The sequence below is a fragment of the Gracilinanus agilis genome, chromosome 1, assembly GCF_016433145.1.
Source record: "Gracilinanus agilis isolate LMUSP501 chromosome 1, AgileGrace, whole genome shotgun sequence".
NCBI classification, from domain to species: domain Eukaryota; kingdom Metazoa; phylum Chordata; class Mammalia; order Didelphimorphia; family Didelphidae; genus Gracilinanus; species Gracilinanus agilis.
This window is the reverse complement of record NC_058130.1, coordinates 344796889-344813235: the sequence shown is the minus strand read 5'-3', so window position 1 is coordinate 344813235 and position 16347 is coordinate 344796889. Positions and strand designations below refer to the sequence as shown.

General features: G+C 38.2%; 1 protein-coding gene across 2 annotated transcripts in view; it reads right to left on the bottom strand.

Moving 5' to 3' along the window:
* Positions 1 to 4411: 4411 nt before the first annotated feature.
* LOC123236818 (betaine--homocysteine S-methyltransferase 1) overlaps positions 4412 to 16347 on the bottom strand; it is a 13979-nt gene continuing 2043 nt past the window's right edge. The window contains exons 3-8 of one of the 2 annotated variants that reach the window (XM_044663260.1): positions 10590 to 10708; positions 9844 to 10035; positions 9530 to 9677; positions 8287 to 8469; positions 6125 to 6353; positions 4412 to 4691 (exon numbers count right to left, since the gene is read on the bottom strand). In XM_044663260.1, coding sequence (XP_044519195.1) covers positions 4502 to 4691; positions 6125 to 6353; positions 8287 to 8469; positions 9530 to 9677; positions 9844 to 10035; positions 10590 to 10708 — 1061 coding nt within the window. In that variant the 3' untranslated portion in view covers positions 4412 to 4501. The remainder of the gene's footprint in view (positions 4692 to 6124; positions 6354 to 8286; positions 8470 to 9529; positions 9678 to 9843; positions 10036 to 10589; positions 10709 to 16347) is intronic. The other variant, XM_044663268.1, reaches the window with a different exon arrangement.

Genomic DNA, 16347 nt, shown 5'->3' with positions numbered 1-16347 from the left:
CTTGCATCATCATATTGATCAAGGTGAGCTAAGTCTTTCACAGTTGATTGTTACAATATTGCTATTACTATGTTCTAGTTCTGCTCACTTCACTTTGCATCAGTTCACGAAAGTTTCCCCAGGTTTTTCTGAAATCATTCTACTTGTCATTTCCTATACCATGATTATATTCCATCACCATCATATACCAAAATTTGTTTAACTATCCTCCAATTGCTAGGCATCCCCTGAATTTCTAATTTTTTGCCACCACAAAAAGAGTTGTGATAAGTATTTTTGTACAAATAAGTCCTTTCCCCCTTTCTTTGATCTCTTTGAGATTCAGACCCAGTAGTAGTATTGCTTGCTTAAAAAGCATGCACAATGGGGCAGCTGGGTAGCTCAGTGGAGTGAGAGTCAGGCCTAGAGACAGGAGGTCCTAGGTTCAAACCCAGCCTCAGCCACTTCCCAGCTGTGTGACCCTGGGCAAGTCACTTGACCCCCATTGCCCACCCTTACCAATCTTCCACCTATGAGACAATACACCGAAGTACAAGGGTTAAAAAAAAAAAAGCATGCACAGTTTTATAGCCCTTTGGGCATAGATCCAAATGGTTCTCCAGAATGGATGGACCAGTTCACAACTTCATCAAGAGTGCGTTGGTAGGGGGCAGCTGGGTAGCTCAGTGGATTGAGAGCCAGGCCTAGAGACGGGAGGTCCTAGGTTCAAATTTGGCCTCAGACACTTCCCAGCTGTGTGACCCTGGGCAAGTCACTTGACCCCCATTGCCTACCCTTACCACTCTTCCACCTATAAGTCAATACACAGAAGTTAAGGGTTTAAAATAAAAAAAAAGAAAAAAAAAGAAAAAAAGAGTGCGTTGGTATCCTATTATTCTATATCTCCTACAACATTTCTTGTTTTTATTTCTTATCATGTTAGCCAATCTCATGAGGATGAGGTGGTACTTCAGAGTTATTTAAATTTGTGTTTCACAAATTATTAATGATTCAAATAATTTTTATATGACTATCAATAGCTTTTATTTCTTCTGGAAACTGCCTGTTCATATCAGTTGGGGACTGCTCAGCTTTATTTATTTATTTATTTACTCACTCATTTATTTATTTATGTGTTTATGTATTTATTTATTTATTTATTTAATTAAATAAACCCTTACCTTCTGTCTCAGAATTGATACTAAGTATCCATTCCAAGGAAGAAAAGGAGGAAGGGCCAGGCAACTGGGGTTAAGTGACTTGTGCAGGATCACACAACTTAAGAAATATCTATGGCCAGGACTTCCCATCTCTGGGTCTGGCATTCTATCTAGTGAGTCACCTAGCTGCCCTTCTGCTTAGCTTTTAAAGCTCTTCATGACCTGACTCCAATCTATCTCACCGATCTCACTGGATAGTATTCTCCCTCCTGTATTCCATAATCCAACCAAACTGGCCTTCTTTCTGTTCCTCACACATGATCTTTATCAGATTGCTCCCATATGAAAGCAGAGCACCTTAAAGGGACATCAGGACTGGAAAATATGTATTTATTATATACATTATATATTATATACTATATATATATTTATTATTAGTTCTCCCTCTGGAGGCAGTTATAATTATTTTATATATATATTATTTATATATTGTATAATTATAATTCTTGTCCATGGTCCCCCTACTCACAAAATGTTGTGGCCAAACGTGACATGGCCAGAACACAAGGCTGAGGCTCTCTCCTAAATTCCCTTGTCACAACCAAAGGGACCAGCGGTTCTTCCTTCTTAAACTGAGGCTTTGAGATCATGTTCTTTTCTTCTGACTTTTCCCTGGTACATTTACCCTGTAGTCAGTCATCTGCCAAGCCATTTAGAAAATCAATATCCTTTATCACAGTGTGTACACATAGATATCTATCCATGGGCCATTAGAAAAACACAGGTTATTCCCAGTTTAACTCATTTTTAACATAAGGATCAAGGTTTTATAGTTGCCTGTGTCTTGCCCCTAGAGCAACAACCCAAAATTCTTAGCCTGATCTTCAGTGACATTCTTGAGTTTCAACCTGCATCTGTCCATTATCCAAGCTAAAGTTCTCTCTCCCAGCACCTGGGATAATACAGAAGCAAGATTCTTCCTGGCATATTTCTCAGTTCCCTAGAAATTTCAGGTCAAAAGTCCACTTCTAATCATCTAGTTCCAGCAACTTCTCTAGTACCTGGTAGAGTGTAGTCACTTAATAAATGCTTGTTGACCCGATTTGTTGGTACATAGCCCAGTGTAATGCCTAGCAGAAGCTTCTCTGCTCCCATGGATCCATAGATTGTAGGATCAGGAAGCAAAAAATTGGGTATGACAAGGGAGAATCCATATTTTCTCTCCTTCAGTAAGTCACTTCACTCCATTTGCCTCAAGTTTCCTTTTCTATAAAATGAGCTGGAGAAATAGCAAACTACTCTAGTATCTTTGCTAAGAAAACCCCAGATGGAGTCACAAAGAGTCAATAATACTTTAAGGTTTGCAGAAGCAAATATTTTTCTATTTATAGCCATACTCTTTGTGGTGGCAAAAAACTGGAAAACAAGGGGATGCCCTTCAATTGGGGAACGGCTGAACAAATTGTGGTATCTGCTGGTGATGGAATACTATTGTGCTCAAAGGAATAATAAACTAGAGGAATTCCACGTGAACTGGAATGACTTCCAGGAACTGATGCAGAGTGAAAGGAGCAGAACCAGGAGAACATTGTACACAGAGACTGATACACTGTGGTAAAATCAAATGTAATGGACGTCTGTAGTAGCAGCAATGCAATGAACCAGGACAATTCTGAGGGATTTATGGAAAAGAAAGCTACCCACATCCAGAGGAAGGACTGCAGGAGAGGAAACACAGAAGAAAAACAACTGCTTGAACACATGGGTTGAGACGGACATGATTGGGGATGTAGACTGGAAACTACCACACCAATGCAACTATCAATAATATGGAAATAGGTCTTGATCAATGACACATGTTAAAACCAGTGGAAATGTGCATCGGCTACGGTGGGGGGGGGGGGGGTAGGGGAGAGTAAGAACATGAATCATGTAACCATGGAAAATTTTTCTAAAAAAAAAACAAACCAGATATTTTTCTTGATTCCCAGTCTAGCATCCACTGCACCAGCTAGTTGCTGTCAAACTAACAAGCCATCCCAAGTGTGATGGGGAGTAGCACTAGTGCCACCTGCTGGGAGTTGCAAGAACTACAGGAGGAGCCTTAATGTAAGAAACTGAGACTGTGCAGGGTCTGCTGAGAGCCCTAATATATAACTGTCAGCCCAGTGGTCAGCGTGACATTTGTTTTTCTTTTATTTTAAATACAACTTTCTCATTGAAGTTTTGTGAACTGTGGGTTTACAAGGGGAATTGATATCACATGTGCTGTTCATAAGTTACGTATGTATTACTATAATACTCTGGTATAGTGAATAAATGAATTTTTAAGAGCATTTATCGGTTACTTACTATGTTCCAGGCATTGTGCTAAGTGCTGGGGATACAAATACAAGATTCAAGCCCCTGTCTTCAAGGAGCCTACATCCTAATAAGGAAACGGTGAATAGGGAGGGATATTTTTGTCTGGGAAGATATGGGTACACTCCATGTACCCCCTGCATTGGGAAGCCTGGCTCAGGGGCAGAAGCTGTAAGGAGACCCAGCTGTATTTTCTAAATCTTTGCCCTAGAGACCTCATGGGCTGGCCCAGGGAGAACCAACAAATTGGATTTCCTTCTCCTGCATAATTTAAATAAAATTGGAGAGGATATAGATGGGAGTGAAGGGCCCCTTGGTGGTCAGTTGGAAAAATCATTCTGTAGAGATGGGAGCACTAGAGCTGTCACTGGGCCAAATGGAGACTTGGATGAAGTTCATCTTGAGCCACGAAGGTTGTAAATCCCCATTTTGGATAGTCCTGTGACTTGAGGGTAAATGTGCCCATTCTAGGAGAAACTGATCCAATAAATTTATTCCCTTTCAAAAAAAAAAGCATGCTAACAATTTATTAATGCATTATTACCAGAAATGGTAGTGTTGATCTAGTAGTTACAGTTCCTAGATTAGGGCTCAGTTTTCTTATCTGTAAAATATGGGGTTTGGATTACATGGCCTCAGAAAGTTTATAGAGGTTTTTTCAGCCTAGATACCTTTAAGTATCCCTTCTGAAGATGGGTCAGAGAGTTTGAGGTGGAAGAGTTAAAATGAGAGATGATCAGTTGTAGTTAATATAATCTAAAAGACAATAACATAAGTCTATTCAGTATTCAGTTACTGCGTGTATTATTGCCTTATGCTTAAGGTCTTCTAAATTAATTTGATCATCTCCCCCAAAAGTACCATGAAAGAAATGAGAAAAGCCTCATTCTGGCACTAATAAGGAAGCTTTGTTGTTTTTAAAGTTCAGTTTTTATTTAATTTGAGAAGCTTACAAATTATGAGTGTTAATGCACCCAAGAAACACAAGTACACAGATTACATTAGGCTACTGAAGATTTGAATTTCTGTTTCTCAAAGAGTTCTTTCAGTTGCTGGTCACTTGTAGCTTCCTTCTGCTGCATCAGCTCAGCAGTTCCTTTGGTAACTCCCCAGGCATCAGGTTTGGACATAGAAGGACAGTATGGTCTACCAGAAGCCAGTGGTAGTGACTCCCAGTACTCTCTCCTTGCCCTGGGTGAAGGAAGGGAATTGTTGAAAGAATGAGCTTTTGTGCCTTTAAGAATTTATTTTATGGTCCAGATTTAGATGATACACACTTAGGTAAATTTGCTAATTTTGGCAGATAATGGTTTGTATATTTGTTTTCTGAGCAAAGTTTGGTTTAGAATTCTAATATAAATTCAGGGATCAAAAATCAGTCTAGGGGCAGCTAGGTGGCTCAGTGGATTGAGCCAGACCTAGAAACAGGAGGTCCTAGGTTCAAATCTGGCCTCAGATACTTCCTAGCTATGTGACCTTGCGTAAGCCTAGCCCTTACCACTCTTCTGCCTTGGAACCAACACACAGTATTTATTCTAAGACAGAAGGTAAAGGTTTTTAAAAAAGAAAAATCAGTCTAAATGTTTTTCCATATGGGTTATGGCTAATTAGATATTTTCTATTAACATACTATTTTTCTAATATATTCTAAGTCCTATATAGCCATATGTTCAAAACATATTGAAGTTTAATCATTGTGGTTGCCTTTGACTTCAAAAATTTAAACTCTGGAGCAGCTGGGTAGCTCAGTGGAGTGAGAGTCAGGCCTAGAGACAGGAGGTCCTAGGTTCAAATCTGGCCTCAGACACTTCCCAGCTGTGTGACCCTGGGCAAGTCACTTGACCCCAATTGCCCACCCTTACCACTCTTCCACCTAGAAGTCAATACACAGAAGGGCTTAAAAAAATAAGTAAACAAATAAAAAATAAAAATCTAAGCTCTGAAAAGTCCCTCTTCTATCCTGAGTAGAACATTAGGATGAAAACTAATATCTATTCTATTGTTAACCTTGGCATGACACAAGGGAAAGACCTCTGAAGTCAGAGAACTTGGGTTCAAATCCTGCCCCATGATCAATGACACTTAAATCTTCCTCCTTGGACAAACTGGTGGTGAGAAAGTGGTGATGGGGTAGACTAGCTGGCTTCTGAGATTGTTTCCAGCTTTTAATCGTGATCCCAATATAGCCCCAAAGATTTAAAAATTAATTTGTTTCCATCATGCTCGAAAACTTAAAATGCTCCCATTAATATTTGAATGTCCACTGTTTTCATGGCAGTATCAGACTTTGCTATCACATCATTCAGTTATGACTTGTTGAGAAGCCTAAAATAGCCTTGAAGTCTTTTTGATAGTCATCATTTCTTAAAGGAGTTTTTTATGAAAATGGTCTATGACATAACCTGGACCTGATAAAGGGGAGAAAGCATGGTAGGAATCTCTCAGGATCGCCTACTAATGTAAAACCAGTCTTAAGACATATAAGACACATTTATATGTGTCTTTAAAAGTTCTCCAATGCTTTTCCCCAAAGAATCAGTTCTAGTATGCATCGAGGCCAGACCTCGTCACCAAAACCCTGTAACTAATTTAAATGAGGAAGAAAGAAGAGTAAAATGTATTACCTTGCTCTAACCCAGGGCTTGGTGTGCATATTCAAACCACTGCCCCAGCTGCCATGTTTTTCTGAAGCATCAGGCAAGAAGCCCCTTTCAGGAGCCAGCTCCTCAGCAATCGCTCTGATGTGATAAGGCTCAAATCCACAGCAGCCCCCGATGTACCTGACACCCAGATTGTAGGCTTCCCTGGCATATTTTTGAATATCCCATCTGGTAGCAACTCTGGGTTCCAGACCTGTAATAGAAATGATTTTCTTAACTTCAAGAATTTCCTTAATCAGTAAATGTAAGTCTTGATAAAAAAAAAAAGATTAAAAAAATTTGAAAAATTGGATTTAAGAAACAAACCTTGTCCAAAAACGAATGTGTAACCAAAGCAAGAAACATGATTGAAGAATACTTTTTTAATGAATTAGTTTCATTAGTCAATTCACTTGACTAATGATTGAAAATAATTTCAAATTCCTTTCATATTTCTCTCCTTCTACCCTTCTAAGAATTATCCATTATGATAAAGAATTGGGGGGGGGGGGAGAGAAAAAAGGGGAAGAAAATTAGCAAAATTTATCCATACATATCTGGGTGACCACTTGACCCCCATTGCCTAGCCCTTACTCCTTTTCTGCTTTGGAACCAAAACACAGTGTTGATTCTAAGATAGAAGGTAAAAGGTTTTTTTTTAATTATCAATTGAAAAAATATTACTGTTACACTGTATACAATATTTCATGCCTATAGTTCCACCTCACTGTTCCCCCATGGTTGCCAACCCCCCCCCCCTTCCTTTGTGAAGGAGTTGAGGAAGAGATGACAGAAGACTAACATTGGGAGAAATCTTCTAGTAATTTTTATTTTTAATAATATCAACATGTGAAATTTTGTTGTTCAGTTGTTTCAGTCATGTCTGATTCTCTGAGACCCCATTATTTGGAGTTTTCTGGGCAGAGATATTTTTTCTTTTTGTTTTGTTTTGTTTTGTTCTGTTTTGTTTTCTTTCTTTTTTAATTTTTATTTTGAATATTTTCCCCTAGTTACATATTTTATGTTCTTTCCCTCTCTTTGGGCAGAGATATTAAAGGAATTTTCTAGCTCATTTTACAAAAGAGGAAACTGAAGCTAATGGGATTAAAGTAACTTGCTGAGGGTCAAAGAGCTACTAAGTCTGAGACTAGATTTGAATTCAGGAAGATGAATTTTCCTGATTCCAAGCCACTCTTTAAAAAAAATAAATTAAGAAATATTTTTTAATAAAAACCCTTACCTTTCACCTTAGAATCAATACTGTGAGTTGGTTCCAAGATAGAAGAATGGTAAGGGGTAGACAATGGGGGATTAAGTAACTTGCCCAAGGTCACACAGCTAGGAAGTGTCTGAGGTCAAATTTGAACCTAGGACTTCTTGTCTCTAGGTCTGGCTCTCAATCCACTGAGATACCCAGCTGCCCCCCAAAGCCACTCATATTCCACTATGCCACCTAGCTGCTCTAGCCTTATGAAATACTGGATGACAAATTGCTTTCATTCATAAGATCATATATTTAAAGTAGGAAAGGGTTTTAGGCCATCTGGCACAACCCCCTCATTTTAAAGATAAGGTACTGAGGCCCAGGGAGATTAAATAGTTTGCCAAAGGAAAACCAGGTAATAAATAACAGAGCTGGAGTTCAAACCTAGGTCTTTGGAATTTAGTATTTTTTTAGTATTTTTCCTACTGCACCATAAAGCTTAATAAAATTAAAATTATCCTAGTTATTTTTTTCTTCTAGAGGATCCAGAAAGATATTTATTTTTAAAAGGATGAATGTTCTGGTATTTTAATTTGTCATTTGATCTACTTCCTCCCCCCCCTCCACTTTTTTTCCATTTACAGCTAATACCAGGGACTGGAGGAAAAAAATTGGAGATGGGGTGGAGGCATCAATAGTATAGTGAATAGTGTAGTAGACTTGGAGTTAGGACATCCTGGATTCAAATGTTGCCTATGAAACCTACTAGCTGAGTGACTAAAGGAAAGTGGCTTAGCCCGAGCCTCAGATTTTTTTGTCTCTAAATTTGAGATAATTATAATATTGATTGACTTCATAGAGTTAACTATAAATCTAATAGATCACAAATAGCTTTGCTGCTATTGATTTTTGAAATAGAATATTTGTTAATATCCCATCTTACCAAAAGGAAATTCTGGAAGATCAATAAATCCTTGTTTGCCGCAATCTGGAGTATGGTAAGCCAAAGGCTGTGTCATCAAATAGGCCTTCAATCTGGCAGCCTCCAATCCCTCTTTCATGAGTTTCACAGTTTTTAGACTAGTTGTAGGATCAAAATGGCAATTCACACCAACAATAGAAGCTCCTAAAGGTGGAAAGAAAAACATTTTTACTTTATCATTTAATTTCTATGTTCAAGAGAATGTTTATTTCCTCTTATTACTTCACCATTCTTCAACACTTCAGGAACATCTGAGATTCTTCTCAGGCTGAGTGATTCCCACCCTGAGGCACTCTGGGCTTCATTCACTAGACAGTTTCATAAAGTGTAAATGACCCTGAAATCCATTGTCCGTTGGCCAGCCTTCGGATGAAGAATGAGCATGGAATGTAGCTAGGCTGGTCCTAGATGTGAGACTGTTGCCAGGTCTTTTCAGCTTGGTAGGACCTACCCAATTAGTTATTTAGCAAGCATTTATTAAGCTCTTATTTGTTCCAAGCACTTCTTGTTCTCAAGGGGCTCTCATTTGAATGGGGGAAACAGAGCACATACAAGACTATTATCATCCTTTGCTATGGCACATACCAAGGTAATCTATCAGAGGAGATTAGTGAGGGCTCTTCTCCTATGTTCAAAAATCACTTTGAAATGATCTCCAAGGTAAAGGATTTTTTAAAAAGACTTTCCTAATTTCTACAATGCATATACATGCACGTACATATATGTATGTATATATACATACATACACACATATATATATATATATACATATCTATATATTTAAATAAAATATTTTTTTCCCAAAGGAGGTTACTTTGTACTTAAAAGGTACATCTATTACATAAAACAAGCTATACTCCTGAACAAGAACAATCCAACTAAACCACTGGGATGTTGGCTTTAAAGCTATTAAAGTCCGAAAACTTATTTAGAATAAATTGTGACTTTTGTTTACTGTCTTAAAGAAAACTATGAGTTTAATTAGGGAGTGGTTCATTAGGAGTGTTAATACTGGCTCTAGTTTTCACCTACTAATTGCAACCAAGTTTGCCTCTTACCAGCTTTGTGAGATCCTGAAGGAAGCAGAGACTAATGCCTGCTTTTCCTAGTAGCTAAAGCCAGTACAAGTGTTTTATCCATCGAAGTGCATTTTTCATGACATCAAAAGACCTCCCTAAGGGCTTAAGAACATGTTGGTACTCACCTGCTTTAACCAGTCGCACTGCACATTCTCCAGGTGTCACACCATGCAGATCTCCTTCTGGGCCAATGCACATTGTAGCAGCCACTGGCTTTCCAGACTCTTTTAAGGCTTCAACTGCCCACACGGCTTCTTCAACGTGTTCAAAATACTGAAAGAAAATTTGGTTCAAATTCAGTGTTGCCCTTATTGTCGGAATTCTTGGCCACCAATTGAGCATTATCTTTGATACAGCCTATAGAAAGTAGAAGAGTCAGCCCAAGTGACTTGGTGTCAAGTGAGCTAGTAGGCTCTCTTTGGGAACAGACACTATTTACCTCTGCAATCAGAAAGTCCACATTCTTTTTCATAAAGACTGTTAACTGTTGCCGGAAAATTTTTTTCACTTCAGTTTCACTCTTGCAACTCAGGTACGATGGTGTCTGACTAACTCCTCCAGCGACCAAAGCATCACCTTCTGCAGCCACTTGCAGGGCAATGTCACAAGCAGCTTCGTTCACTTTCTGCCCCTATAATGGAAAAGCATGTATTATCGTTGAATTTCCATTGGGGATTTAAAATAAAATAATATTTTAAGGAAACCAAAGGTACTATCAATTAAGAAAATGAAGGCAAAATAGAATTAAGTGACTTGTCCAGGGTCACATAGCTAGGAAGTGTTTTAGGCTGGACTGAAGGCAAGTCTTTCTGGTGTTAGACTAGCTGCTACCCTACTACTTTGAAATAGTAATCTCTGAAGCAAATGAATCTAGAACCAGTATGTTAATGATGGGAAATGACATTCATTTAAATCTATGCTCCTTTGATTACACCAGACAGTTCTGTTAAGAGTTTAATGTCTAGCATGTAAAACAAGGAGTAACAAGCATTGAGGTAAGTGCCATCATTTGGCATGTTTTCCTTCAATTTTCAAACCACAGCTGTCATTTAATGGCTCTTGATATGTTCATTCATCCAGACATTGTCATTTCTATAGTTTTCAAGGGTCCTGAAGATCACCAATATGCCAGGAGAATTCCAGAGACATATCATTTCGATGATTCCACAGAGGGGTCTTACTTACAGATATTTTCTCTGCGACGTAATTTCCCCTGTTCTCCAACTTGTCCTCACTAGCATAGAAAGTGAAGGTTTGCATGACATTTGAGCCTGCTCGAAGGAATTCCCGATGAAGCTGTCGAACTGCAAATTGAAATAAAGTGATCGTTTTCTTTTTTCTCTTTAAATATTTTTCCATGTTTTCATGATTCATTTTCTTTCCATTCCCTTTTCCCTCCCCCCTCCCATAGCCATAAAGTAATCATTTTCAACAACTGTTCACTAACTACCACCTAGTCACATATAACTTGACTCAGAATTTATTAATGTACCAGCAAGACCAAATATAACATGTTTATAGCATTTATGATTTATAAAGTGATTTCCATATAATGTTTCATTTGACTTTCATTGTTATCACTGCAAGTAACATCTTCCCTCTTTTGTTGTTCAGTTGTGTCTGACTTCATGATCCTATTTGGTTTTGTGGGGTTTTTTTGGCAAAAATACTGGAGTGGTTTGCCATTTCCTTCTCCAGCTCACTTTACAGATGAGGAAATTAAGGCAAAACTGAAGTGATTTGCCTAAGGCCACATAACTAGTAAGTATCTAAAGTCAGATTTGAACTCAGGAAAATGAATCTCCCTGACTCCAGACCTGGCCCAACAGTCTTATAATATGCAACAATTTTTTAGAACCTAATCCACCCGATTCCAATTTTGTATACTTAAAACTACACCTTGTTGTTTCTCATGGAAGTAAAAACTTCAACTTCTAGAACATTTGGAAGCATAGAAGGAGGTCTCCTGGCCTCCCAAAGTCCTTTATAATCTTACCACTTTATATTTCTTCATCGTAAGAGTCTCTTGAAGCATTCACTCTAAAATCCTAAAGGCCACTGTTCTATTGTGCCATTAAGGTCAAAGGGTAAGCTTTTTATTTTTAATCTCCCTTAAAGAATTCTACACCAAATCCTAAAATGCCAGGTAGATATTCCACAAGGCTGTTGGCATGTTTAAAAATTGCACGATCTTGTGCAAGTTACAAATATTTATGTGTATGGTAGGGGAATAGGTGGCCCTGAACAGGAGTGGTGACAGTGGGGCAGCAGGGAAACTTATGTAGTCTGAATGTCTGCTGCTGCTATGTCCCTCTAGGGATAAGTTCCTTTACACTGTGGAATCAGGAAGATGCTCTAAAAATGCAAGGCTGCATCATCCTTTAGAAATATATTTTTGGAGGGCAGCTGGGTAGCTCAGTGGATTGAGAGCCAGGCCTAGAGACAGGAGGTCCTAGGTTCAAAACTGGCCTCAGACACTTCCTAGCTGTGTGACCCTGGGCAAGTCACTTGACCCCCATTGCCTACCCTTACCTCTCTTCTGCCTTGGAGCCAATGCACAGTATTGGCTCCAAGACAGAAGGTAAAGGTTTTAAAAAAAAAGGGCTATCTTTTTGTTGTAGCATTATATCAAAGAGCAAATATCTTTCAGCTTTATGGTTTTTATATGACATGCCATAGGTAAGAGATTTTTTGATCAGGGGACTTATCTATTCTAATAAAATAAAAAACCAACTTAGAAAACCTCTGTTCCATTTCTAAGAGTTTTATTATACTAAATTCTTCTTATTATTTTAATAAATATAAAATAATTTTTATTAATAATTGATTATTGTTAGATTTTTGAACATTTTAATTATTATTCTAAAACCCTACTGAAGCTACTGAGTTCAAGCCCTGTATAAATTGAGTTAGCAAATTTGTTTTAAGATGATAAAATATGGCTACCTTTCTGCTTCATTGCCTAACCATATCAGCATCTGACATTAAGAGCAATGTGCAGCAAAAGGAGTATGCCATATAGCAATGTGCTCATAAGTCTTGTCTATCTCTTAATGCATGTAGTCATCTATTGCTGGCAACAGAATGCAGAACTAAATGATGGTGTAGTGGAATTTGAATCATTTAAGATTCTAGCAGAATGCCGATTAAATCTAAGGACCCTCAAAATCACTAGAAAAGAATGTCTTAAATGTAGTCAAAGAGCAGATGCTGGAGAACTGAAATAATCTCCAAAGAGATATATTCATCCCTAAAATGGAGTTTACCTAACTTTGAGCCAAAATAACTCCATTTTGGTTTTAATAAGACTTATGTAGTTTGCTAAGTAAAAAGAATGCTTATTTATAAGAAAATCTTGGTTGGGCAGATATTTCTTAACCACAACATTATTATCTATTGGCTTTTCACCATACCCTCTGCCTTCCCTTATATAACTCTATTCCCCATTCTTACCGTAGCTTCCAGTCCTTTGACCTCTCAATTTTCTCCCAAGCCATCTCCCCTGATCTAGTCACTCTAGTCTTCTCATCTTGATCCCTTGGTAAACTAATTCAACCCTACACTATCCTCCTCTCTTCAATTTCTTGCCCCCTTATATCACTGGGTCCACTAAGTCTCAGGCTTGGATCACCCCCACCATACACTGCCGTTTTGTCTACATGTATGCAACATATAGACAGTCATGTAATTGTTCTGACTTGGTCCACTATAAAGTGTTATGCAACATCATGTTTATCATGTTATACATCAACTGGGCTCTCACTGCTGCTAAGCAATTTATTATATCTCCCTTTTCAACTCAGAACCCTCAGCAGCTTTTCCAAACCTTTTCATCCCTCCTCAAACTTTTCATGGTTTCTCCTCCTATCCCCTTTCTTTCAGCTGAGAACTTTGTCTCATATTTTACAGGAAAAATTGAGGCCTTTAACTGTGAACACTTTCCCCTCTCTTCCGCATTTATTATCACTCAGATATCTTCTGCCACCTTTTCTTTCTTTACCCCCATTTCATATGATGAAATGGCCTTACTCTTTACCAGGGCTAACCTTTCTTCTTATTTAAGTGATCTCATTCCATCTATGTCTCCTCCAACAAATTGTCCTTTCTTTTGTCACTATTCTCTCACTTATTTTCCATCTCTCCTTGTCTATTGGCTCCTTCCCTACTGAGTAAAATATGCCCATGTTCTCCCATCCTGAAAAAAAACCCTTTTCCTCTTTCTCTTCTACCCTTTGTAGCTGAACTTGAAAAAAATAATTCCTTTTTTGTCTCTTCTCTCTCTTTTCCTACCTCCTACAATCTGGCTTCCAACCTTACCATTCCTCTAAATCTGCTCTTTCCAGAGTTACTAACCATCTCTTAGTTGCCAGATCCAACGACCTTATCTCAATTCTCATTCTCCTTAACCTCTCGACAGTTTTTGATAAAGCTGACCACTTTCTCCTCCTTTATACTCTCCCTTTCTAGGTTTTCAAGATATCATCTCCTGCTTCTCTTCCTAGCTATCCAACTACTCCTTCACTATTTCCTTTGCTAGATCCCCTCCAGATCATGCCCTCTAATCATAGCTGTCCTTTAGGATTCTCTCCTGTGTCCTCTTTTCTTCTCCTTCTATACTACTTCACTTGGATTTGGATTTAATTACTATCTTTAAGCTGATGATTCTAAGTTTACCTTTCCTGATCAAATCTCTTAGCTGACCTCCAATTTTGCATCTCCAGTTACCTTTCAGATTTCTCAAATTGGACGCCCAGCAGACATCTTAACTCAATACGTCTGAAACAGAACTTATTATTTTTCCCCCTAAAATCTCCCCTCATCTTCCTTTTACTATAGAGGACAATGCCATCCTCCCAATCCCTCAGATTCACAACCTAGAAGTCGTCCTGGATTCTTTACTATATCTTACTCTCCATATCCGAGCTATTGCCAAGGCCCATTGATTTCACCTTTGAAAATATCTGTCAGATATTGCCCCTTCTCTCTCCTCTGACACTGCCACTCCTCTAGTGCAGGCCCTCATCATCTCTTGACCCAATTATTGCTATAGCCTGATGGTGTGTCCTACCTCAAGTCTTTCCCTGCTCTAGGTAACACTCCAGGAAGCCATTGGAAAATTTTTTCTATAGTATAGGTCCGATAACCTCCCCCCTCCTCTATACAATATGCTTTAATTGCCTCCACGAGCAAATACCAAATTTTTATTTGACTTTCAAAACCCTTTATAACCTAGCACCTTCCTACCTTTCCAATCATTTTGCACCTTGCTCCCTACCATGTAATCTTCAATTCAGTGACACTGGCTTCCTGATTGTTCCATAAACAAGGCAATCCATCTTTCCATGCATTCCAGGCATTTTCTCCAGATCCCTGGAATACTCCCCCTCTTCCACTCTACTGACCTCCCCAGCCTCCTTTAAGTCCATACTAATATCCTATATTTTACAAGAAGTCTTTCCCAGTCCCTCAATTCCAGAGACTTCTTTCTATTCACTTATACATGTATATTATGTATATTCTGTATACAGCTTGCTTTGTATATTTTCTTTGCCTGCAGTTTCCCCCATTAGGTTGTAACCTCCTTGAGGGCAGAAATTGTCTTTTGCTTCTTCTTCCAGAGTTCAGCAAAGACTCCTTTTCCACATTATGAAACACATGTTGCCTTTTCTACCCCTCTCCTGGAAGTCCCCTTTCAATTATTTCTTATTTATCCAGGATGTGGCTTGCTTTGCATATATTTGTGTACATGCTGTGGTTCTCTCAGATTGTTAGCTCCTTGAGGGCAGGGACTATCTTTTGCTTCTTTTTGCGTCCTCGATGATTAGCAAGGACTCATTTTCTACATTATGAAACTCACTTAGATTATTCTATTCCTCTCCTTTAAGTCCTATTATAGGAGCTTCCTCTTGCTCAGTACAAGATCACATTTAAAATTTCTTAACTCATATCTCTTTACCTCTGTGTTCTGACCAATTAGTTACTTCGCACTTTCTCTGTCTATCATTCTTACTCAGTTTATTGGGGTAAGTCTGAAGTACTAAAGGTCTCTTAATGTGTTTTAGGAAACAATGCTGAGCCAGTGTCCTTGATCTAATATTTGAGATAACAAAATCAGGCTTCATTGAAGAGTCAATTAGATTGAGGTGGGAATTTATGGGTGATTAGATTAGAGGGAAGGTTCTTCCATTAAGTATTCATTAGCTTAAAAGTGTTAAGAATTGTTAATTAGCTTAAAAATCTTAGCTGAAACAATTAGGTTTTTTTTAGTTGTTGCTCTGGAATTTCTTCATTTTTCCTTGACCACTCTTTTCTCTTCTTTTCTAAGCCAATACATTCTTTAAAAAATAATAAATAATGGCTAACCTTTGTAACACAGTTTATCCTTTGCAAAGTATTTGACAAATACCATTTGATCTTCACATCAACTCTGGAAACTAGGTGGTATTATTATTCTCCTCAGATGAGGAAATGGAGGTAAAGAGAGCTTAGCTACGTGCCCAAGGTCACATAGTAACTGTTTGAAGTTGGATTCAGATTCAGATCTTCTTGATGCCAAGGCCAGACCTCATTGCATGAAAATGAGCAGAAAAAACCAGGGCACATCTTGTGATAGAACAAGATCCAGACATTTCTAGAGAGGCTTGGAAAAAGACTGGATCCATGAGATTTTTTTTTGACAGTACTCAGTATACTGCCATGCAATCAATATATTATACCCCACACATCCCTTTTAAGGGTTAAGAAAAGGAGGTTTATTTAGTTATTAGCAGCAGAATATTCAACACATGATGAAATCTTCCTTCCTCCCTTCCTTTCTCCCTTCCTTTCTTTTTCTTTCTTCCTTTCTTTTCCTTCCTTCCTTCCTTCCTTCCTCTCTCTCTTTCTTTCTTTCTTTCCTTCTTTCTCTCTTTCTTTCTTTCTTTCTTTCCTTCTTTCTCTCTTT